Raw genomic sequence first — 23,683 nt, forward strand, 5'->3', positions numbered from 1 at the left:
AAGGGAGCCTACCTGTGATAGTATGCTGTTCACTGCGGAAATATGAGTTTTAAAGACATGAGAAAAGTTAATGCAATGGGAATTTATCAGAAAGTATAGATCTATAGTTTCAGGAATTGCTCATTCCCTTGATTACTAGAAAATCAATTTCTTTCTCGTAAGTGACTCTCATTCCTTACATTCACACTGAAAGGATATTGCATAACTGTTGCTTGTTATTCTCAATATATTATTTAATGGGGTAAGCTACAGTTCAGCATTTGATCTATTTGTATACTGTTTGTACACATGAAACCAGATTTCTTCAGATTCAGTTCATTGTACCTTAAAAATGATTTGAATACCACAGATTTTTCACTGTAAACAAAGAAGGATTCCAACCCTCAGGTCATTGCCAGTTTTTTTTTTGTTGTTTGTTTGTTTAAAAAAAAAACAAAAAACTTTTGGAATTGCTTCAATAATAGTCAGTGTTCTCTTATAAAACTAAATAGGCTTTTCCGGTGATGGAAAGAAGATTAAAGGTCATATAGTTCAAAATCGGTTTTTGAACACTGCCAGATTAAGGAAAATGAAATCTTTCATTAATAAGATCTACTTTAATGTTTATCTGTTCATAATGGTGTATGTGCTGAATTAAAGTAGCAGGGACAACATGGCTTGCCTAAGCATTTTTTACCTGCAGTCCCCTTCATAAAGTATGAGTGATAGTGGCCCTGCCTTTTAACCTCACACGGAGTAAAGCACAGCTGACAGTGTGGGCAGAGTTTTCCTCTGAAGTTGTGCTGTTCTGAAAACTAAACAGAGAATTAACTTTGCCCTGAAAAATTAAATGTGCTTTGGAATAGTGGATTAGTGTTATATTTAGGTTATATATCACTAAAATGCAGCAAACTTTGGAGAAGAGAAAAATTTTGTATGTGTTGTTCTGTTAAAATGTTTTTTTTGAATGAATTTGATTAAAAATGTGAATGTATTTGCTTATATGCATTGTCTCAGTTTTAAATATTGCAAAGGCATAGTGGATATACATAGGCATTCGTGTCAAGCAGTGTTCTAAACATGTGCAAACTAATCTGACTTTTTTTGGTTAGTGTAATTGTTCCATGCTGTGTTGTGAAGTGCAAGAATTCCAGGAAGTGGGACCGTGAGGTCACTACATTCAAGCATATCAGGAAATATGTGTAGCTATATCAGATTTACGCAAATACCTGAGGTCCTTCACATTACTGCGTTATTAATTTGCCAATTGTAGTAAGTATCAAGATGGTTTTTGAATGGGTTAAAATACTAATGTGTAAGTGACTCCTAGCAGTTTCCTCCTACTGCACGGCACAATAGCTAGAAGCTAAGTTTCTCATTTGGCTAATAGTGTCTCTTAACCTTCACCCTTCCACTTTGTTCTTTGTTCACATGATTAGGTGTTTTCCATCTGCACCTCTGTGGAAGAAGAATCTGTGCTTGTTAATTTGAGCTGACTTCCTAAGGAAGTCAGGCATATCTGATAATGCTTTGCCTGTCCTCTCACCCCTACCATAAACTTTGAACATGCTTCCCAGGTTCATTTCACTCAGAATGAGGAGGTGAGGTCTCAAAGTACTATGTGGTGTGTCCTTAAAAGCATTATGAAACTCTGCAGCTAGAGTTAGAGACCACGGTGAGGAAATGGCTGCAACATGAAGTCAGCCTTCACCCTACTGCAATCAAGGCCTTTCTAGCATGACTCCTCTGATGTCTAATAAGGCTTAGGATGTAAGCTCAAATCCATGATAACATTTTCCTAATATGTAGAAGCAATAAATCATGCACAAGCTTGCAGATATCCCAAAAGTATTTAATCTATTTTTGGTAATATTAGGGTTCACTGTGTTCCTCAGAAGAATTTGTTTTCTCATGTTACCATATGGAGAGCAGTGCTGTGTTCCTAGTAGTGATGTGCTTGTAGTTAATCACGTGCTCAGTAGTAATTGATATGAGCAGAGTCTTCCAAACTCAGGATTTAGACACCTGATTTTTTGTTTGGAAGTGTCTTTGTTCTTCTGAAAATCCTGCCTAGGGACCATCAGATGCAGCATCTGGGGTGGGGGCCACTCCTGATGTGTGTGCTGAGCAAGGTGTGGCAGACAACCCTGGAGGACTAGAGGTTCCTAAGTTAGACTACAAATTAATTGAAAACAGGAATAATTCAATGAGAACGAAAGGCAGAGTGTACAGAATACATACTTAGCTTTAAAATCCCCCAAATACCATTCCAATTCTGTTTCAGTTGTGGTAAAAATAAACTACAGATTCTGACAGCATCTCTTTGCTTTATTCTGCCCTTCCAGTGCACTGCTCTGCCTGACTGCTGTATCATTGCCGTTTCTTCTCTCCAGTCTGGTTGTCCAAGCAGGAATGTTCTCCTCAATGCTGTCTATAAGCCACCTAATCTTTTCTTGTGTATGAGCTTTTTTTTTCTTAACAAGGAATCTTACATTGTACTTTCCAACCCTGTTCAAGTTTGTATTTATGGCAATGATTAATCCATTCGACATATTTTTCATCTGTGTATTTTCATTTATTTTTAAAGACGTATCTTCAGGGTCTCAGGTTTTGTACGTGTATCTGTGTTGTAATGTCAAGGAAGTGTTAAACGCTTTCCTGAAATCAGCCTTGGATCGTGGTACTTGTTAATGGCTTTCTTAATCAAATGTCTTCAGCCCTTTGTCATCTCTGGCCTTATACATCAGGAAGTTCTTTTCAGAGTTTTCTCTCATCTACTTACTAGGTGCGGATGCTTTTCTCATGCTGATTTTCTACTTTGATGTATCCATCAGCTCTTGTAATCTGCAGCTCCCTCAATTGTCTTTGTGTTGTATTCGGGAGTACCAGAATTGGAAGTAAGGAGGAACGTATAAAACTGAGAAATGAGTGCAGCTGCTGTGTTGTCCTTGAAACTGAGCCAGGTGAAATCGCTGCATCCAGAAATCTTTATAAGATGTCTTGCTTTTTAGATGGTGCTGGTGACCAGAAGCTTTCAAAATGAGTTTGTGAAAGCATTGGTCATTGAGTTGAGCTCATGAGTTGTGTCCTGACATCTTGCGCCACCTTGCAGAGCAGGAGCATCCTGGGGTGGCTCCCCAGCACCTCTGTGATGCTGCTGCTATTTGGGAGCCAGAGGAAGTGGCGAGGAGGGAGGTTTTCCACTCGTGTTAGGCGGAAACAACAACTCACCAGAATATGTCTTAAAGGAGAAATAATAGGGCCCTGTGCCCTCCTGCACATTAATTGTGTAATATCTTAACACTCCTTGCTTACTTTTCCTCTGCTGCAGATTAGGAGGCTGCGCTGGTGCTGATAGGCAACTTGAATTATCTCATCAGCTTTCCAAAAGAGAGCTAGTGAATTCTTAAATTAATTCATCAGAACTGGGGAAAGCCAAATTCCCAGATGGGCTTCAGCCTTCATTTATAAACAATTTTTAGTGATTCATGTCCTGCAGATCTTTTATAACAGGGAATGCTGCCATGTTATAAAACAGAAAGGGAAAGCCTGCATTCAGATTGTTAAAGAGAGATTTTTGTCTCAAGTCTGGGAATTTTTTTAAGGAGGTGGAAGAATGTACTGTGTTGAAAAATAGCCCAAACCTCTCAAATAAATCTTATTAATTCTACTTCTCCTTTTTGTATTACTCAGTTATCTCTAGAGTCAAAGACTGAAGGCTGTGGGGTCAGCAAAGCTGTTTTAAAGAAAACCACTTTGTCCTCTGTTTTTGTCTTCATTGTCTTTACTGTCAGCTGCATTGGCAATTTGCTTTATTTCCCAGAAATGTGTACTTCTGGCTTAGATTTTAGATAGGGGAATTTTTTCAAAGTTTTCTGTTGGCGATTGTAGGATGTGGATGTGTAACTTGATATGTGCATACGGATATAGAAGCTTTGTCTCTCACTTCGGAGGTTAAATTAGTATCTTTGTCTGGAAAAAAAAAAGTCTGAGCCAAGTAAAATGATTGCTTTCCACCTGCTAAGCAGAATATTTTTTCCACTAGCAGTAAGGTTTTGATCTTGGCATCTTGATTTCTGCCTGAGTACATTTGAGATAATGTGTATTCATTGTCTCCGGAAATACAGCCTAGCATCATTCTCTACATATTTATTTTTTGTTGGGGTTTTTTGTGCTGTCCTATGTAATCATTTTCCTTGAGAGCATGTATGGTTCCTTTTTGTGGTAAATTATTTTGATGATAACCTTAATGATTGAAAAATATACATATAGCTAATTTATTGATGTACAGATTTATTATGTTTACTACATATGATCACATGTAGTATTCTCCACTTATATTTTCTATAAGCCTTCTAAGTTCCCTTTTTAATCTTTCCTGCATGTGGATCACAAAAATAGGTCTGAAAAGTGTGACCACCGATGCTTACTTACTTCATCAATTATTAAACCAGATCTGCAGTGTTGTGATTGACATATCAGACTGCCAGCAGGAAGCAGGCCAGAAAGACTTTTGGATTATTTTTTTCAGTCAGTTTTGTTTGTTTGTGTTCAAAGCGGTTTCTAAGCACTTGACAATGAAATACATTCTGAGACCAGAAAAAACAAAAATACTTTTTTTTTTCTTTGTAATTTCTTAATAGAACTTTGAAGAAGTCATATTTAAAGAACTAAGCTGTTGTGGATGACTAAGAAATGTTTTTTTTTTTTTTTTTAAAAAGAATCAAACAATCGGCTATATATTAAAATGTTAGACAGAAATAGTTAAATCCAGAAATACACAGTAAAAAACAGTCATCAGGAGAGGCTGCATCTATTTTGTGTTTTCCCCTTTGCACAGTTAAGTCTGACGAGGCTGGGGATGTGTCAGCGTGTCACTGTCACACATTTGGTGCTCTGCTTGTTTTCTCAGCTTGTGACAGAACCCTTACCCTTCACAGCTGACAACATTTTGAAGGAAAGTTGTCTGTAGATATTTTACCAGACACACACTGTTGAGCTGGAAGTATCATTGCCTCTCTGCAATCTCTCTCATCTGCCAGTAGGTACACTGCATACCTCACAACATCAAGTCCACAGTTAGAATTAATCTTTTTTTTTCGCTGGCTTGAGGCTGGTTCCCCAGTGTGTGTCCACGTATGCCCTTAATTTTGTTTTAAGGGCCATCATCCACTGACTTCAGTGATTACTATTTATCATTCTTTAGCTTATCTGCATAAAAAGCAATTTAAAGTGACTTCTTTCTGGCCACAGGGACAAAGATCAGTTCAATGCCGTAGAACCCTGAGCAGAAGTCAGAACTTCATGTACTGTAGATTTCAACAAGGTTATTTTGTAGTCTCATTTTTAGCAACTGATCTTAAATATATGTGTACTAACACCTTTGCTGCTGGTATGGCACAAATTTGCATACAGATGTCTTTTAGATATATTCACAATGTTCTTCATGAGCATAGAGTTATGTAAGGCTTTTTTCCTTATTTTAAAATTGGAAAAGTGAAGGCTCCTTATAAGAAAGTTATTTAATTAATTCTGTTGTGCAAATGTGCTCTTGCTAAGTCAGGAGGTTTGCAGCCCATTTGAGGATGAGAATGGAGTCTGAAGTGCTAGACAAACAGCTACGTGGCAGCTATATACAGCAGTATCCGGGGCTGGATCACAAACTGAAATTGAGTCAACAAGGTCTGAGCGCTGAGAGAAAAGCAAATATGGCATGGCCTGTGTAAACACATACTACTCAAAGTTTTGCCTTAGGAAAGTTCTTTCATTGTGCTTGGTAATGCTCAAGGCTTCAGGGGACAGAAATACTTTTGCAGCTGAGAGTACAGCAGATTTGGTCCACACAGATATATTCCAGGAATTATCACAGATCAAGCAATGGAGATTGGGAAATAGTGGAAGAAATGGAGTTCTTAAGGGAAGAACTAGTAGAGTCCTGATTTCAGTCATCTTCTATGTAGAAGGTTGCTGTAAGTCAGATGATAAAACTGTGCTTTATCTTCTGGAAGAAGATTAGAATAACATCCTTGAAATGGAGCAAGAGATTGTTGTGCATCTATTGGGGAACACCAGCGGTAGTGCCAATGAAGTGATGTGAATAGATTCCCCAGGGAGATGGGACTGTTACGGGATGTCCTGTTGCTGATGGATTTTAATGACATCTGTTATAAAAGGCTTCGCTGCTGTTGCTCTTTCTGGTGGAGAGACTGGATTTACCCCCTTCATCTCATTTTAGAAAGATGCAGACCTAAAGCTGGAAGACTTTTTTGTTTTAGCAGCAGCTGCTTCTGTTGCTCTCCAGCATCCTTGATTAAGGTTTTGCCTTCCCCTAACAACACTGAGACATCACGTCCTAAATTTGTATCTCTTATTCTTGTGTTGTTCTATGCCATAACATCATATCTACTTTTAGGGTAGCAGCTTTTCATTACTCTGCAGAACAAGGGAAAACCTCCATATCTCATTTGAATTATCCTGGAACAGATGAAAAGCAGATTTCACCCAAGGAAGTGAACTTTCTATTTTAAAATTACTTCAATTATTTTGTAACTTCGTAATTAAAACAAGCCTGTTAATCTTTTCTCCTGACTAATGGCATTGAAATATTGGATGTGAATCTTCGATTTGGCAGCTTTTCAACGGGCTAGAAAATGTATATGATAAGAGCCAGGGAGTCTTCACTTCTTAGGAAAGATTGTGGTTAACAAGATAGTTGTCATGCTTTGCATGGAAGCACATAACTTTCCTTTGGTGCCTATCTGTTTCTGAAAGAGAAACTAAAACTGTGCTTGATTTAGGAGAAGTTGGTTTTACTCAAATTTCTTGGAATTCACTGTTAAAATGTTGAAGTGTCCACACAGCATCCAAAGTACGTATTATAAGAAAGCAAAAAAGCATATTTTTTGAACCACACACAGGCACGTGTAGCTGCTGACTGCCTCAGAAATCTGGCATGACCAAACAGGTTCTGCACAGACACTCACAGCTGTGTGTTTAGAAAGTGAGTTCTTTGAGGTTTAATTAACTTCACAGTGCAGTTTTCTCTGCTTCAAGTAGTGTTGGTGCTTTCCCTTTTTTGTATTCTGTCCTTGGTTTCCGCAAGCTGACAGGACACTGTTCAGCTAATTTTGTTGTAAAACTTGAAGTTTTGATTATGGGCTTTACTGAAAACCTGAAATGGCCTTTGAAGAAATACCATTAAGTGCTTGCAAACAGTCAGTTGTAATTTTCACGTACATTTTGAGTGAAAGTCAGTTGTTTTGTTCATGTTAACTCCCAGGTCTGTTGGAGTGGTCTTCAGATTCGTGATGAAGTGAGAGATTTGTGAAAAAAGTTTAAACCTGGAGCTTACGTCATGGGTTTCCATGAGTAATGTGAACAAATATGATATGAAGCCCTCAAGGGATGCCAGCATGCAGTGGGCACTCCTGACACTGACAGCATTATATTTTAAGTGCTGTCAGGTTCGTAATTAGTCCTTAATATGGATTTGTCTACTTCTGATTTTGCCCTGACTAAGTTGCATGGCATGGTTATTCCAGTTTAAGAATGCATAAAAAACAAAAATTTGTAATTCATTTGAGAATATGATGAAAATAGAATAAGTTTTAAGGGTGTTTCTTCTCTCCAAATATAACGTTGACCTTTACCACAGAATCTCTCTTAGCTCCAACTCTGCCTGTGCCTTTCCCCCAGACTGTTTGCTGCAGACCAGAAGAAAGCAGTGGCCACTTGTGAACAGCTAATGCTTGAAGTAATGTTGCTACATTTCTCCTAACACAGTGCAAGCACATTGATGGGGAACACAGCGGTCTTTGTGGCATTCTCAGGTCTCCTCTGAGGGAGACCTTCTTTAATAATAATAATTACAATAATATTAATTTTAAAAAGATGTCTGTATTGAAGAGATGAAGGAACATCATCTTCAGGACTTCAGTAATGGGTGACTTCTTCTAAAATTACTGGAGGCTTTCAAACTGAGCTTGTTATTCTGACAATGAGGTACATCTAGCTTTGGAAGAGACTTCCAGGGTCAGGTGCTTTTCCACTTGATATTTCTTTAGAAAGAGACAGCTTGCATTTTTAGAAAATTGTTCTGTAGGAGGGAGTGTCTCATCTATACTCCTGTGTGAAAATCATGTAGTTCCTTCTGATCTGTGTCAGTGCGAGAAGGCCCCTTGGTACCTGAGAATTGTGATCTCTGGGAAACTCAAGTTTTCAGAGCTTTCAGGTGGTTTGGGAAACAATGCTTCAGGGATGGTTGAGCTTGAGGAAAAACTTTCCTGCAGTTTTCTTCTTGAGAACAAAAACTGATGTTGTCTGAAGTGTGGGTGGAACTGAATGTGTTCCTCAGTTTCTGATGAATGTCTCTTTGAAAAACATGCAACCCATTAATCTTTGAGGAAGAAATTAAATATAATATTCTAGATGATTTTTACCTTAAGGTCACGAATTATGGAGGCAAGCATCTGGGAACACAGTAATGGCCATCTTTTTTTTTTTTTTTTTCCTGTAGAAATTATTGTTTAGCAGCATATTGAACCAGCGATCCTCTGTTAATCAGCTTTGGTTCTGCAGCATTTTTGGCATCTTGTAGGTTTGAGAGGCAAGAATATAAGGAGTTATCAGAGTGGGAAGGAAATCAGATAATCAGATCAACTACTCTATTCTCTTAGAACCTCACCAAAAGGAGGGAGGGGACATTTGCAGTGGTGGTATTCAGGACCTTATGTAAATGTGACATACAGTCTACAATGGAACAAACTTGTTCTAGGAGAATACGCTGCCGTGTCTATTCTGTTTGGCATGAGATAATCCTGAAGAGCTCTTTGTACAGCTGAATTTTTTTGTATGTGCAAGTCCTGAAGTTATCTTCGGTAACTTCTCTATTCAGCCTTGCTGAAAAAGTGTGCATCAGGGAGTGGTTGGGACAGTGAAAAAGGTTTGCTTGCCAGTCAAAGAAAAGAAAGCCAATAACGCACATGGTGACAGCAATGAAAAATAAATGGAACAAAAAATAGCATTTGTGTAGTGGCAGCTTTGGAATTTCAAAGAAGTTTTTTTGTTCTGTTTTTCTTTTTGAATTTTAGAACTGACCAGCTTCTTGGAAGATGGTGTTTGTTCCTACTTGAAGCTGCCATTTAGGAAACAGAAGAATGTGGAAGAATCCAAACCTCCGCTGTCCTTTAGTACTAGCTATTTTAGGTTTAACAAGCTTAGTGCACAGTCGAGAGATAGGTGAGTATGTTGTTATGTAATTCACTAATTACCTATTTTCTGTTTCTCTCTACTGACCCCATTTAATTTTTGTGCTTTCCTACGTTATGAATATTCAGAAATCGCCACTGCTGTGGTTCCACACCATCCTCAAGATACAAGCACTGCAAGGCCTGTTTTTTCTATTCCAGCAGCTATTGACATCTTGTAAACCAGTGCAGAGCTGGGTTTTAGATTCTACATAACGAGAATATGTGATAGACTGCATGTGCAGTTAGTGCAAATGTCTGCATTGAGACCATCCTGCTGTATATGTCAGCTATCAGCAGCAGTTTCACACATTATTATTAATTGCCCTTGTATCATTAATTGTCCTCCATGTGGGACAGTGTAGGAGAGCAAAAACTCATTAAATTTATCATCAAAGCTTGCGGTTTTACCATTGGCCCAAAGCCTGCTTATTAGGCCAGGCTAGGAGTGGGTTTTGTGGAGACAGCTGCCTGTGTCATGCACAAATATAAACCCAGGTTTTGTGTACTCCTAGAAGCCCTTCAGTGTGTGGTTGTCTGTAATCGTGCAGCAGTTTTAAAATAATGACCAGACATAGATGTAGTAAATATGTAGAAGTAATGCCTACAGGTATTAATATAGTCATCGTTTTATGGTTCGTCATTTATGACCTGCCATTTATGACTGTAGTTCTTATACAATTTCAGGTTCTCAAGTGGATCCCCAGAATTTAAAATGCGTCACGCACAATTTACGTAAAATGGTCTGTACCTGGGAGAGCTCTTCTAAAAGAAGACATGGACAAACTGAGTTTTGCTACAATACCGAGTAAGTGCCTTACATACCTGATTTTTAACTACCCAGCTGTGATGAAAGTATAGTTATACCTTAGTCTCTGCCCATGAAATTCATAATGCTCTTTTTATTTCCTAAGAATCTGCCTAACAGTTGTCCTCCAGTGCTGCTGTCTGCAGGCACTGTTAACTCAGTCAGTGGCAGGGTTTCTGGTGAAGTTGTTTTTTTTTCACACTAACAATTCTTCTGCCAAAATCTCCTCCTTGATCTCTTCAAAGAGCTGGAAGATGCTCTCTTTTACTCAGAGTTCTCTGTGTGTTTGCCTAGCCCTTACTCAGAGTTTTCATAAGGGACATCTTCATACCAGGTTCAATCCAAAAGGAAATGATAGTTGGAAGAAGCAAATCCTAATATTATGTGCCAAAGAGGTAGAATACATAAGCATCAAGATTTACATGTGGAAAAACATTAAAAATCTCTTGGTGACTGTCTTATATGCTGTACACATTTTAAGCTGTCTGGACAACATTCGTTCAGAGATAATGTGAAAATGAGTCCACAAATTCAGTAGCATTTCTGAAGTGAATGCAAGTTGAAAATTTCAAAAAACATGAAAAAAATAAAATCTTCAGTATGTTTTTCACTAAGGAAACTACATGTGCAATTCCCCATGCTGTGGGCCTGCCAAATACTTATCATGTGCTAGGGCTGAGTTCAGATCTTTTTGTATCTTGATCCTTCTCCCAATCCAGACATTTGCACTCTATTTTTCCTCTTACTTCTACAGGCAGCCCAAACTTTTCCTTGGGGTCTCAGGGCTTGGCTGCACTTCTTCCACTTACATGCTTGATTTCTTTGTGCAGTTATTATCCCTGCATTGCCAGCTATTATTTCTATACAAAAATTGCATATATGTGATATTTTGGTCGGACTTCAGGAGTGCAGAGTCCATAAGGTACTGCCCTCAGAACAACAACAACCATGTAGCTGGTTCTGCTTCTTCCTTAGCAAAACAGATCATGGTTGGATCCCCAAAACAGAGGCTGAGGGCTGGGTTTCATGCAGACCTCTCAGAGGGAAAGAAATTTTGTTTTTCGCTTGCTCAAACATCCTGTAATGATATTTCAGTACAGATGAGGAATAGCCTTTCTGAGCACTCAGGATTCAACTGGCCTTCACTAGCTCAGAGTCTTTTGTGTGAATCTGGAAAGTCCAACCCAAACTCTTGACTCCAACAGATTTCCAGAGTCCTGTTCCAATTCATAATAATCTCTCAGCAGGAAGTCTGGCAGTGTTCTCATCATTTTCCTTCTTCCTATCACGGCCTCAGGAGTAAGATTTAGATTTTTCCAAACCTTTTTTTCCTTTCTAGTTGCATATCAATTATTAGCAAAGGGACTTGACCCGTGCATTGTTATTTTATGTATGTATCTACAACCTTTAGACAAAGACCAGATCACATTGTGCTGAGCACTGCACAAACACTGTGTGCAGACTGCATTTCCATTTGGAATCTTAGCAGCTCTTTCCCTTGCACTCTGTTCTTCCCCTGGTAGCTGATATGTTTTGAGGTGGGGTTACAGGTGGGTGAACATACTGTTCGTATCCACGTGCCATCCCTCTGGAAAGAAGTTGAGAGAGATAGAGTCAGGAAGTGGAAGGGAAAAACTTCTGAGTTTTGCTTTTTTTTTTTCTTAATTTAAATTATTTTGAAATACCGATTCATGGTGACTGAAGGCTTTAGAAATTTGTCTTGTGGTTAAAAAGCCTGTTTTTCACTTTGAGGTGTTCTCTTAACTACTGGGTGGCTGCATTATACAACTAGTGCATGGTCTACCACTGTGATACTAGTGGCTTGAAGGAAGAAGAATGTGCATTAATCTGATGCTAGCCAAAGACCATGCAAGTCCTTCACAGACATATTTGATATGAAGCTCTGTTTGTTACATTTCAGATAATTTGTGTTTTGTTAGTATCCTAAATATATGACTTAACTTGTCTTAACATCCTATCAGCTGAAATACCTGCTTAATCTTCCCTGTCTTTTCAGTGACCGCCTCTTCCCTCCAGTGTGTTTTAAAACCAAGGAGAAAAGAGTTGAGATTCCAGTCCCAGAGAGCTTCACCACCATGGAAATAACCACATACAGCATTTCTGGAACTGCTTTTGCTACTAGACACTTTGAAATTCACAAGAAAGACATCTGTAAGTGTCAGGTTTCATTGTATATGTAAGACCTCTATAATATGTATAAAATGCTGTAGAAGTGTAGGTGCTTGGATTTTTCTTTGTCACTGTTCCTGAATATAAAATGTTCATGGGTCCATGTGAATCTAGCCATATGTATAGGGGGCTTTATTTCTTCTCACTCGGGGATTAAAAAAAAAAAACCCTCAGCCCCCTCATCGCAAAGAAATTGAGGGCAGAATGTGAGGAGGAAGTAAAGCCCAGTGTTGTTAGATGTTACTAATCATTCTGTGCCCTTGTTTTCTTTGCTGCAAATTAGAAAGGATTTGTTGTTACTGATTCACATTCTGAATTACCTATGTGGAGCATACAGTGCATTTGCTCAGACTTGACTGGGGAAGGCAGATTAACATTCCTAGTGCCTGTTCTCCCCTCTTAAATACTGAACCAGTACAGAATTAAGTTATTTATTTCTGCAATTAGGTGGTGGTTTAAGATCAATTATATCAAGCATCATTCATGACAGGCTCATATATTCTTAATACATGCTGAAGTTATCTATTCCGTTCAAATTTATATGAAACTCAGTAAATACATCTGTGCTTGTCACCTTTGCTGCATCCTGTTGGAGACATAATTTAATAAGACAGACGTTTTCCTACTTCCTTTCTCCCAGAGGTAGAAGAAAGCAAGAAAGCATCTGTAGGTTGAGGCAGTGATGCCCTATGCTAAATTGCTTCCTACCTTGATAACTGTGCTTTGGCTTGCTTGGCTCTGAGAAAATTTCACTGATCTTGGTGTCCAGAGTTCAGAAGGAACCCTTGTCCCGGTAAATATGTATGTGCACAACCTCTGTCCCTTTTCAGGTTTTGGAGCATATGTTGTTCCAGGTTCTCTGTAGCTGTTTTGTTACTGTAACAATCCCCTAACTTCACTGCCATGTAATCTGTTCCAGTAGTTTTAGCCATTGGCATTATGTTGTGTATTTCCAATTCCACCTTTTGCTATCAATCAGATTTAAAACATTAGCTACTTCTAAGCATTTCTTACTGAAGTTGAGCTAGTAGACAGCTAATCTTTCCTTCAGCTTTCATCTGCTGATTCTTTTTGGCTTCCAGCAGCAACTTCCCTGATCATCTCATCTCCTCAGCTGTAAGATGAAGATTGGCTTTGGCAGTCTGACACACTTCCTCATAATTTAGTCTTTGTTTCTGCCTAGCCTCCATATTCTTTAATGCAGCCAAAATTTAGACTCAGTAGCCCTTCTTATTCACGGCTTAGTTTTCTCCTCTACTGACAGCAGCTAGGAAACTTGACAAAACAGACATGAAAAATATGTGGTGAATAGAATGGGTTCCCCTGTCTGACTCCAGGCAGGAGGACCCTTTCAGGTTCCTCACAAGACATCCCATGTAGTATGTTAATCATGCTGAACATGTTGCAGAGCCTTGGCCGGGACCCAACCTGGATAAATCATGCATTTTAAAAACTAGATTTATCCTGCGCTAGGCCCAATTCCATCTGAACTGCTATAACCCTTGTCAGTCTCTTGCTTCACCACTATCCATTTGTGTAAGAGAAGCTTCTGTTTAATCTCCCTGTCATGTCTCCATCACCATGTCATGCCTTCCCTATTTCTTGTATCTTAAAATCATATTCCTCACGATCCTCTTCAGAGCCTCATGTGAGCTTCTTCCACACTGTGCTTTTGCTGTCCTACCTCTGCTCTCCTTCCATACTGTGCTTTTGCTGTCCTACCTCTGCTCTCAGTTTTTTGAGTCACCTCTTTCCTACTTGTCTCTAAAACCCTCTTCTTTCTTTGGTAGATTTTACATCCTCCTCTCTGCTTGTATTCTTGTGTATGCTTATATACATTGCATCTCTGTGTCATGGAGTGAAAGTTGTGAAAGATAAAATGCCTTCCTTGCTATGCATTATGAAGAGTCAATTAAAAATCACTGAATTACACATCTATAAGAAACTGCTACCTGGTGATTCATCAGCACCTGTGCTGTCCTCAGCACTTTTCTGCTCAAGTAGTGACAGAACACATCTTGTTATAATCACAGAAGTTGAGTTAAATGTATGGCTACTAGCCAGTTCAGAGCAGAAATGTGTCTGTTAAGCACCTCTAGGGCTGGTGTTGCTGACTAATAATTTGAATATGTTTGTGTTGTTTTTTTTTTTCTTCTGTGCTCTCTTTTCAAGCATTTGTTCCACTCACTCCACGCATTCTTAGTTTAACACCTGACCTTTCAACTTCCACCTTAACTCTGAAGTGGAGTGATAATGGATCGACCTTCCCATATGGGCTGGATGCCTCATGGGAGATTGAGATACTCCGTAAGGAACCAATGGAAAACGTCACACATGTAAGTCCTTTTTGTCCTTTATGAAAAATAAACATGCTGATTTTGTTTCCAGTGTTATAGGATGTCAGCTGAATTAATCAGTGGATATCTTGAGATTAAAGTACCGTATAAATTTAACCAGAGTTTAGAAAACAACATCCCCAGATTTTCTTACGTAATTTGTAACTCTATTACATTGTTTTGTTGTTTTTGTTTTTGTTTGTTTGTTTTTGTTTTGTTTTGTTTTTAGAAAAGGAAGAATAGTAAAGCATGTATTCTAAGGCTAAAATTTACAAGATATTCATGGTGGAGAAGTTGGAGCATGGAGGGGGCCCTGAATACCGGGATACAGTGTATATACCCTTTAAAACGCACAGCAGGCTTCCTACTCTCCCTCCAGTGCTTATCCCCTGGCTAATTGCTTGCCTGGCTGGTGTTCTGTTTAGAATCTTAGACTCTTGCCCAAGTAAATTCACGAAGCAAATGAAAGCTAGATGAAACATTGCAACCATCTACTGAGAGCTTATTATTTACCTCACTCGCTTTCCCATTCTACTTACAGCTGTAAGACTATGTGTCTTTGCTAACAGCCATTCACGAACTCTTTGTTTTTGGGGGGAAAACTTTGTAGGAATCTTACAATTCAAAATTGACCCATGAAGACATTGTTCATTCTTGGAACTGGAAATCAGATATGCCTTTGGAGTGTACATCACACTATGTGAGGATTCGACAGTATGTTAATGTAACGCAATTTGATGGCCACAAGGTTTGGAGTGACTGGAGCCCACTAGAAGTAGTTCCTGGTATGTATGTTCCATTAGCATCACATGGACTTTGGTTACTTCACTGAAACTAAGGCAAAGTCAGATTAAAAGTGTTAAGGCTGTGATGAGTTACCATTTTGGGGGGTATTTTAAGTAGAGAAATATTTCATCATTAGTTAATGAAAACTCATAAGCGTTGATTTAGGTCTTCTGGTGTACTCCTGTGTTATGTTTTATGCATACTTATTGGAATTTTTTTTTCCTTAATTTTTGTTTTCTCCTCTGATAGGAAAAGATACTGAGCCCAGTGGAAGTGGGCTTTTTCCTCAGGACACTGTGGTGGCAGTGGGTTCAAATGTGACATTTTGTTGTGTCCACGAAGAAGGACGGCAGGTACAACGGATGTCATATGGAGCAAAAGATTACCCACTAATACGTCTGAGCAGTCGGAGCAGTGCAATCAGAGTGCTAAATGCCAGTGCTTCAGATGCCAGTGGGACAAATATAGTGTGCAGAATGTCTGAAAATGGGATGGATGGAACTGTCTTGTTTGTAGGATGTATGTATAATTATGTTTACTAACCTTGAGTAAATAGTTTTGAGACTCTTGAGTCTGCTAGGAAACATGCTGTTGTGGCTTTCTTGCTTTTTCCCGGCTTTTGATTTCTGAGGATAAGATCTGTGATTTTACTTGTATAACTAATTAATTTCACCATGGAAATTTCAGCACATGGAGACACCAGGGCTGAGAGGGTGAGGGGTGGGGGTTACCCAAGTGAGTACCTGTGAGAGTCTCATAGAACCTGTCCCATTGCATTTTTACTTCTAGGCCTCTTTTCCTGAAGCCTTCCACATAAGTGATAAGTGTTTCATGAATGAAGACTGTGATAATCTTCTAGGATTATTCCATACAGTACTTTCTAAACGGCTAGGCTGTAGCGAAGTCTGTGTTCTGCCAGTATAGCTACTTAGTTGGAAGTGAAACTTGCCAGAATACTCTTCCTGATGAGATAGATTTGGAGAAAAGAGAGAAGAGGAAATAAACGTATATTCACACCATTTTAGTTAAGCTTAGACTTGGAAAAGTAAGTGTTCTTTGCCTTTTACTTTTCTTAGTCTGAATTAACCTTTGCCACTGTTGCCTCTCTTCTATATGGCAGCTACATTGATACTACTTTGCTACATTTTGGGGAAAAATGTCTGAGACTCGAAGTGAGGCTCTGCACAGCCTTACATTAGCCTGGTTACCCCGTATGTGTTGGCAATACTGTCCATCTTCTCCAGGAAGGCAGTCAACAGTGGTGTAGCATGGGAGAGAAGAACAAGCTTTAGAAGGAAAGTATGGGTGCTTTCAAAGCAGTAATGAAAAGAACGAGGGAATCATGCTTTGCTTAAATTTTCAAATTCAGGATCAAATTCTTGCCATGGGAAACATTTATTTTATATGACTTGCTTGGAGAATGCAAAGCAGTCATGGAGCTGACACATGAAAAAATCCTAAATTGTTTCATTGTTAAACTGACACCCACAGTTTTGTAAATGCCTTGACAGAGCTTTAGTGAAGCACTTCCAAATCAGAGCTTGCAAACACAGCTTTTTATCAGCTTACCTACCCATTTAGAAGCCCAGAGTTACGCATGAATCGGTTTGGGCTGATAATAATTCTTAATTTTATTTATTTATTGATTTAATTATGTGTTGTAATTTCCCATATCACACTGGGATGGAATTACTCTGTATAACTGCTTTGGTTTTGTTTTATGCTTCAGATGGCCCTGATGTTCCCCAAGACCTCAGCTGTGAAACATCCAACTTTGTGATAATAAAATGTACCTGGAAACCAGGTAGAGCCAGTGGACTATACGGAGTACGAGGAACGAAGTACAGTTTAATTGAAAGGTAAAATCATTTAGCATTGTAGGAGTGAAAGGGTAGAACTAGAATGCATCCTTTGTTGCCTTTGACTAGTTTTTCCACACCCCCTTACATGACAAGAGGTCTTCATTGTTTGGAGCCTGAAATACTTTTGTGAAAGTTGGAACTGAATTCTAGAAACAAAATTGGAGGAGCCTAGTTTTGCAAAATTGCAATAAGAATTGGAGACGATATTTCCCAAAGACATAGGCTGTTAGGAACTCAAAATAAAATAAAGAGCTTATTGTATCACACTACTGCCAACATGTGGATAAGACAGTACAAGAATACCAGGGGATTATAAGAGCCATTTACTCTTTTTTTGTTTGTTTTGTTTTGTTTTGTTTTTTCCCAATGCATCCTGTTTCAGATCATCTTTCAGATTTTTATTGAGCTTCTGCTATGCAGGATGACAGAAACTTAACTGAGGAGCAATTGTAACATAGACCAGGGGCATTTACGAAATGTTACTAAGGAAAATAGCAATAAACCTCCTCCCATTCTCCACTCAGCATCGTAAGCTGCACTGTGTAGAGCAGGCAGAGTGTGTGTTACCTGGAAGACGCTGAAAATGAGAAATAACATTGGTACCACCCAGAGAAAAATGTAGAAGCTGATATCCTACTAGCTTTCCTTATGTGCTAGACATGGACAGACCACTGAAGATGTAGCTCTGCTCTTGGGTATTACCAGGCTGCTTTTGATTTAAAAATGTCTGGGACTATAGGCAGCAAATCTTAGTTTAGATTTGCAGGGCTGATATAAAGATGTTATGTATGTTATATTTCCTTAGCTCAGAAAGCAATCAGATACGTTCTTCCAATGCAAATGTATGCTGATCTGAGCAAAGATACTTTCAAATAAGAGTCTTAGTTGTGACTTGTGAGGTGGTTTTACAGGACCTACCTGTTTTCCAGGCTTTTGAGAAGCGAGAAGATGGAAATGTTATGCTAGTGAAGGAGGGGAGTTTCATGTGAGAACAGAGCAAGTCGTAACTGATGCCATCTTAACTTGCATTGTGGTGTTAGATATGCCTCTGCAGTCAATTTTGTAAGCCATGTGTTTTAATGAACACGTTATTCTGTACTATGTTTTTAGCCTAGACTTCTGACTGTTGCTATATATGACCTTACTCAAAAAATAATATTCTTTCCCCACCTTTTCTTACTTTGTAGTGTATCTGGTAAAAATGTTTCCTGTGAAGTAAATGAAATGAAAAAAGAACGTGTTTGTGGCTTTCCAGTTCTGGCTGATCAGAAAACCTACAATTTTGTATTAGGCGTTTCCAATCCAATTGGACAAACAAAGGCATCGCTTTTGGTTGATTTAAATCAGAGAGGTAAGTCTTGAGAGTTACGATGGCAAAGAGATATGTTTACTACACGCTAAAGGTTTGTTTGGGGTTTGAAAGAATTCTGACTTGATATACTTGCGATTGTTCTGCTTTGTTGTCACAAGTTTTATGACTAATTTTGTGATTTGAACTTAAGAAAGCACATGTCCTAAGGCAAAGATAGGGTTTACAGGGAGGTGCCTGTACTGTATGTACTCCACAGCAGTACTACTAGACTGTATACTCTGCTGTATGGATAAGTACTGCTGGAGATCTATAATAAACAACTGCTGTTCTATGTGTTGCTTAGTATTCTATTACAAATTAGCAGTTAAAATTTAGTTATACAATTGTTACACACAGTTCTAACAATCTGCAAGCTGTTGACCTTCTGTGATGGAGCAGTGGCTTTAGTGGGCAAAGAGCAGGTAACTCATGTCGTTTACCTGGATTTGTGCACGGCCTTTTGACATGGTCCTGTACATATCCTTATCTCTTATTTGGAGGGGTATGGATTCGAAGGTTGGCTGCAGTGACTCTGTATTCACGTGAAGACTGCTCATGAGTGGTGTCCCCCAGGGTTCCATCTGGGTACCAGTGCTCTTTAATATCTTCATAAGTGACATATATGATGGGATCAAGAGTGCCCTTAGCAAGTTTGCAGATGACACCAAGCTGCATGGTGCAGTTGACACAACAGAAGGATGGGATGCTGTCCAGAGGGACTTGAAAAGTGGACCCTCAAGAACTTCAGCAAAGACAAGTGCAGGGTCTTGTGCTTGGGTTGGGGCAATCCCAGGTATGTCTACAAGCTGGGAGAACTCACTGAGAGCAGCTCTGAGGAGAAGGACTTGGGTGGGGTTCTGATGAATGAAAAGCTGGACATGAGCCATGACTATGCACTTGCAGCTCTGAGGGCTGATAGTTTCCTGGGCTGCATCAAAATAGAGGTGGCCAGGAGGGTGAGGGAGGTGATTGTCTGTCTCTGTTCTGCCCTTGTGAAGACCCATCTGGAGTACTGTGTCCAGGCCTGGGGCCCCCAGCCCAAGAAAGATGCAAAGCTAAGGAGGTGCTCTGAAGGAGGGCCTCTAAGATAATCAAAAGGACTAGAGCACCTCTCCTATGAGGAAAGGTTGAGCAACCAGGTCTTGTTTAGCTCAGAGAAGGAGAAGGCTTTGGGGAGACTTCATTGTAGCCTTCCAGTACTTGATGAGAGTTTATAAGCAGGAGAGAAACTAACTTTTTACTCAATCTAATAATGATAGGATGAGGGGAAATTGCTTAAAACTAAAAGAAGGGAGATCTAGGTTAGATATTAGGAAGAAATTATTTACTCAGAGGGCAGTGAGGCAGTGGTACAGACTGCCCAGAGAAACTGGATGCCCCATCCCTGGAGGCATAGAAGGCCAGGTTGGATGAGGTCCTGGGCAGCAGCAGGGGAGGCTGGAGCTTGATGATCTTTAACGTCCCTTCCAACCTAAGCCATTCTATGATTTTGTACTTCAGTGTCTGCTTATAGGGCAGAATATTGTACAGGCTCACACTGGCAGCGTTTGAAGCATAAAAAGGCAATGTGAAGAGGAACTAGCAAGAGCATTACTCACTGCTGGTAATAAGCATATAGCCGTGACCATCTGCTGTTGTGAACTTTTATGTTGCATTCATGGTATAAACAGAGAGGAGGTGAAGACAGTCACCTTTCTGGTGCTGACACTTTTACTTGTCCTTTTCCACACAACCACTGCTGTGGATTCAGGGCTTATAGCTTTCAGCCATCCACTCTGAAACTCAATTTGCATTTAAAGATGGCTCACTTCAGCTCCTAATGACATGTAGCCTGAGACTAGAACAGTGAGAATACATAGGCAGGTCACTTTGGTATAACATTTCTGTTAATGATAAACCGGGCTGTTTTGCATCCAGTCAGTGTGACTGCTGTTTTCCATTTGTTTCCTTTCCTTTATTTCACTCTCTGTACACTTAATTCTCAGTGTAGAGCACATACTTGCTAAAGGGTAACTGGAGCAATTCCAACGCTGAAGATTTATTTTCTCTAACAGCTCTGAGTAGTATTATTGAATAGACCACAAAAGCTCCATGAAGGGAGTTTTGGACAGGGGGAGGTAGAGAGTTCTGCAAATTTTAAGTTCTAACTTGCCAAGTTCCCATGATTGGGTGAATTTAATGTGTCATTGTAGTCCTCTGAAATAGCCCATGTTTCACTGTTTTGGTAAAATAGCTAGGAGGAGAAATGCCCTTCTGCATCTACAACTCCTTATCATGTATGCCAGCAACACTCAGTATAAGAAAATCTGTTTCCATATTTAATAACTGAGAAGTGTGTCAGGATTGAGGCTGTTTGCAGGTGCCTCTGCAGCAACAGCTTTCCTAAGTGCTAATTGGGTAATTAATTCATTTCTCTGATTCTCTTCAGTCTTTCAAAATGTAGTATTTTTTTTTAGTATAAAGGTAATGTCTTTTATTTTTCTTGGAATAAATGTTTTTTCTTTAATTTTTAAGTTAATCCAGAAACTCCGGAAAAATTAACTGTTTATGGGAACAGCTCTACAAGTGTCCATCTGCGTTGGTTTATAAATGGAAGTTTTGCTGAGATCAGGCTTCTGTGTCAAATTGAAATTAGTACTGGTCACTCTGAGCAAAAACTGGTAAGTGTAATTTTCAGTGGATTTTTTATTTGGCTTCATATCTTCATTCTGATCAGTTTAGCAAATGATTAGTGCAGGAATGGTTAGGAGCTCATTGGTACAATTAGGGAAAGTTCTACTCATGTTCATTGTTGTTGCTGTTCTTTATTTTGTTTGTTCTTAAGTAGTTTAGGGGAAAGTAAGTGTAGCAACAGTGTTATTTGGTACTTTTAAAAGATACACTCATGCCTTCCTGCACAAGTACTTTTTGCCCACTCAGGTAATAGTCCTTGCAGAGTGTCCTCTATGCTCCAAATTGTACTAATGCGCACTTATTCCAGGTTTTGCTTCTGCCCTGCAGACTTCCATGGAGATTGTTTCTGATTGTCTCTAGAAATCTGTAGTTGATTTTTCCCTCCTTTTTCCTCAGAGTACATTTCATTTGCTTGCTGTAAGCAATTGGCACATGTATGACTGTAATACAGAGTTGCTTATTCTGCTTATACGTCACTGGGGCAGAGGCATGGTAGGGAGAGATTCTCCCACTGACATATAAGAAGGTAATCCTTAATGAAGACCTTTGCAGCTGGAGAGGAGGTGGTGGTTTTGGGTGCAGTTCAGATTTCTAGCATTCAGGCTTCCTTCCAGCTGCTGCCCAGTATCGATGTTCTGTCATGGACTGTAGCTGTGTATTTATTCTGCTGACTATCAAAGGCGAGCTTAAGGTGCTAATTTAGAAACCAGCTTCAGATACTGAGCGTAGGTGCTGGGAATATATCCCCTTCTTCCTTTTTGCCTAACTTAGTGTGTGGGTGATCTGTATCACTGGGGAAGCCTAATGGCAGAGCTGCCTGTTCAGCTGGCCTCAAGTTTACCTCCAAGTTCTGTGGTTGTACATTCAGATGAAGTATCTTTGATTAGAGGTGTAGACGTGATGCTGAATTACTCAGCGTTGGTGTAAAAAGCCTGCATTTATTTTGTGAGCATGTTAACCTCACAGCTTGCTTTTTATCAATGCTTGTTCCTCAGGTTGTTTGTAACAGGGGTATTCTCTTACCCAGTTACACTTAATAGTACAGCCTTGTACGAAGTCACTCAAGCCACAAAAGTGAAGCAGTTGACAGTCAACTTTTTTATGTATATTCCCTAAAATAATAGGGGAGTAGTGAATTCATGCTCATTTTTAAAACACTTCCAAAGCATTTACAGACTGTGGAAGCCTTAAGCGTTTCTATGTTCTCTGTAGTGATGTGGTAAGTAGTACTCAGATACTAAGTACTGCAGAGAAAATCAGATGCCTTGGGAATTGTCAGAGGAATTAACTGGCTTTTAGATGTAAATAAAAGCTCTGACCAATGAGCTCTATTGGATTTTGGTGTTGTAGTTATAGATACCCTCACCCACAGTTGTTGCATTTTCTGTTCCCAGCAGTAACTGCTTCTGCAGCAGACAGTAGTGAAAACAAATGTCTGAGCATCACCCAGATGCAGCTCATTTTAAAATGACTATAAGTAATTTTGCACAGTTCTGTCTAGCCTGAATTATACTGTTTGAAGCCTGGAGCACGTAATTGCTTCTGAACGCTGCTACTGGGTCAGTAATCTGGAGCAGTGGAGGGTGATAAAGTCATACACTGCCACAGCCATTTGCTTCACTGCACCTGTATCAGGGCCCTCCCTTGCAGTTATTTTGAAACACAGTACACAGCTTGGTAAAAACTCTTACAGCATTGTTACACTGTCTTTGGTTTCTTAACAACAACAACAACAAAAAAAAACACCTCCAAGAGTTCTCTATAATAAAAAAAGTAGCTGTGAAATTGTTATGGGTATTTACATGGCATTTTGAAGATGTTTTCAGAAGCTTTTCCATCCCTACAAGAGATTGTTGGCATTTTTATATTTTTCAAGTTGTCGTTTGGCTTTAGAAATGCCCAATTAGTTGCAGCTTAAAAGTCACTTGGAGTCCAGTTTTGGCAGCTGTGATGCACATGTGTTATAATTAGATTCAGTAAAGCGTGTTCCCAGGACTAGTGGTGGTGGTGTTTTTTGTTTTTGTTTTTAAGTATTCGTGAAACAGAAATACTCTGTAGACTTGTACTGTTATAAAAATAATGGAGGGACTAGTGCTATAATATAACTGTGAACAGAAGGGTTTTACTTTGATACTATCCTTTGAAGGAAAAAGGTCTGTCTGGTATGAATGCTGCATGATAAGCTTCTTGCTTAGATGGACTGTCTTTAGCATGCCTTTGTGAATATGTCGTAGGAGTAAGTCCTTTGTCCACCCAGTCTATTGTGCATACTCATGGTGGGAGTTCAGGTTTTGAATACCAGAGCCGAGATGCTGGCTGAACTTGTGAGCAAGCACTTCACTGCTCATAGGAGAGAGGGGAAACAAGAGAGGGTTGATGGAAGCAGCAGCAGCTCACTTTTGCCTGCAGAGGTTATCCTCTTGAAGGCTCACACTTCTAGGAAGCAATTGCAG

The 23,683-nt window shown here is 39.4% G+C and overlaps 1 protein-coding gene across 3 annotated transcripts in view; it reads left to right on the forward strand.

Annotated features, from left to right (window-relative positions):
- The window catches only part of LOC136050809 (leukemia inhibitory factor receptor-like), a 177,837-nt gene that overhangs the window by 11,785 nt on the left and 142,369 nt on the right, over positions 1-23,683 (forward strand). For all 3 annotated transcript variants that reach the window (XM_065739923.1, XM_065739925.1, XM_065739924.1), the window contains exons 2-10: positions 9,069-9,216; positions 9,912-10,032; positions 12,050-12,204; positions 14,395-14,558; positions 15,169-15,343; positions 15,594-15,863; positions 17,074-17,203; positions 18,394-18,557; positions 21,072-21,217. In XM_065739923.1, the coding sequence (XP_065595995.1) occupies positions 9,135-9,216; positions 9,912-10,032; positions 12,050-12,204; positions 14,395-14,558; positions 15,169-15,343; positions 15,594-15,863; positions 17,074-17,203; positions 18,394-18,557; positions 21,072-21,217 (1,407 nt within the window). In that variant the 5' untranslated portion in view covers positions 9,069-9,134. The remainder of the gene's footprint in view (positions 1-9,068; positions 9,217-9,911; positions 10,033-12,049; positions 12,205-14,394; positions 14,559-15,168; positions 15,344-15,593; positions 15,864-17,073; positions 17,204-18,393; positions 18,558-21,071; positions 21,218-23,683) is intronic.

Source organism: Cyrtonyx montezumae, unplaced genomic scaffold (genome assembly GCF_038088225.1).
Source record: "Cyrtonyx montezumae isolate F1298 unplaced genomic scaffold, pur_monq_1.0 scaffold_25, whole genome shotgun sequence".
NCBI classification, from domain to species: Eukaryota; Metazoa; Chordata; class Aves; order Galliformes; family Odontophoridae; genus Cyrtonyx; species Cyrtonyx montezumae.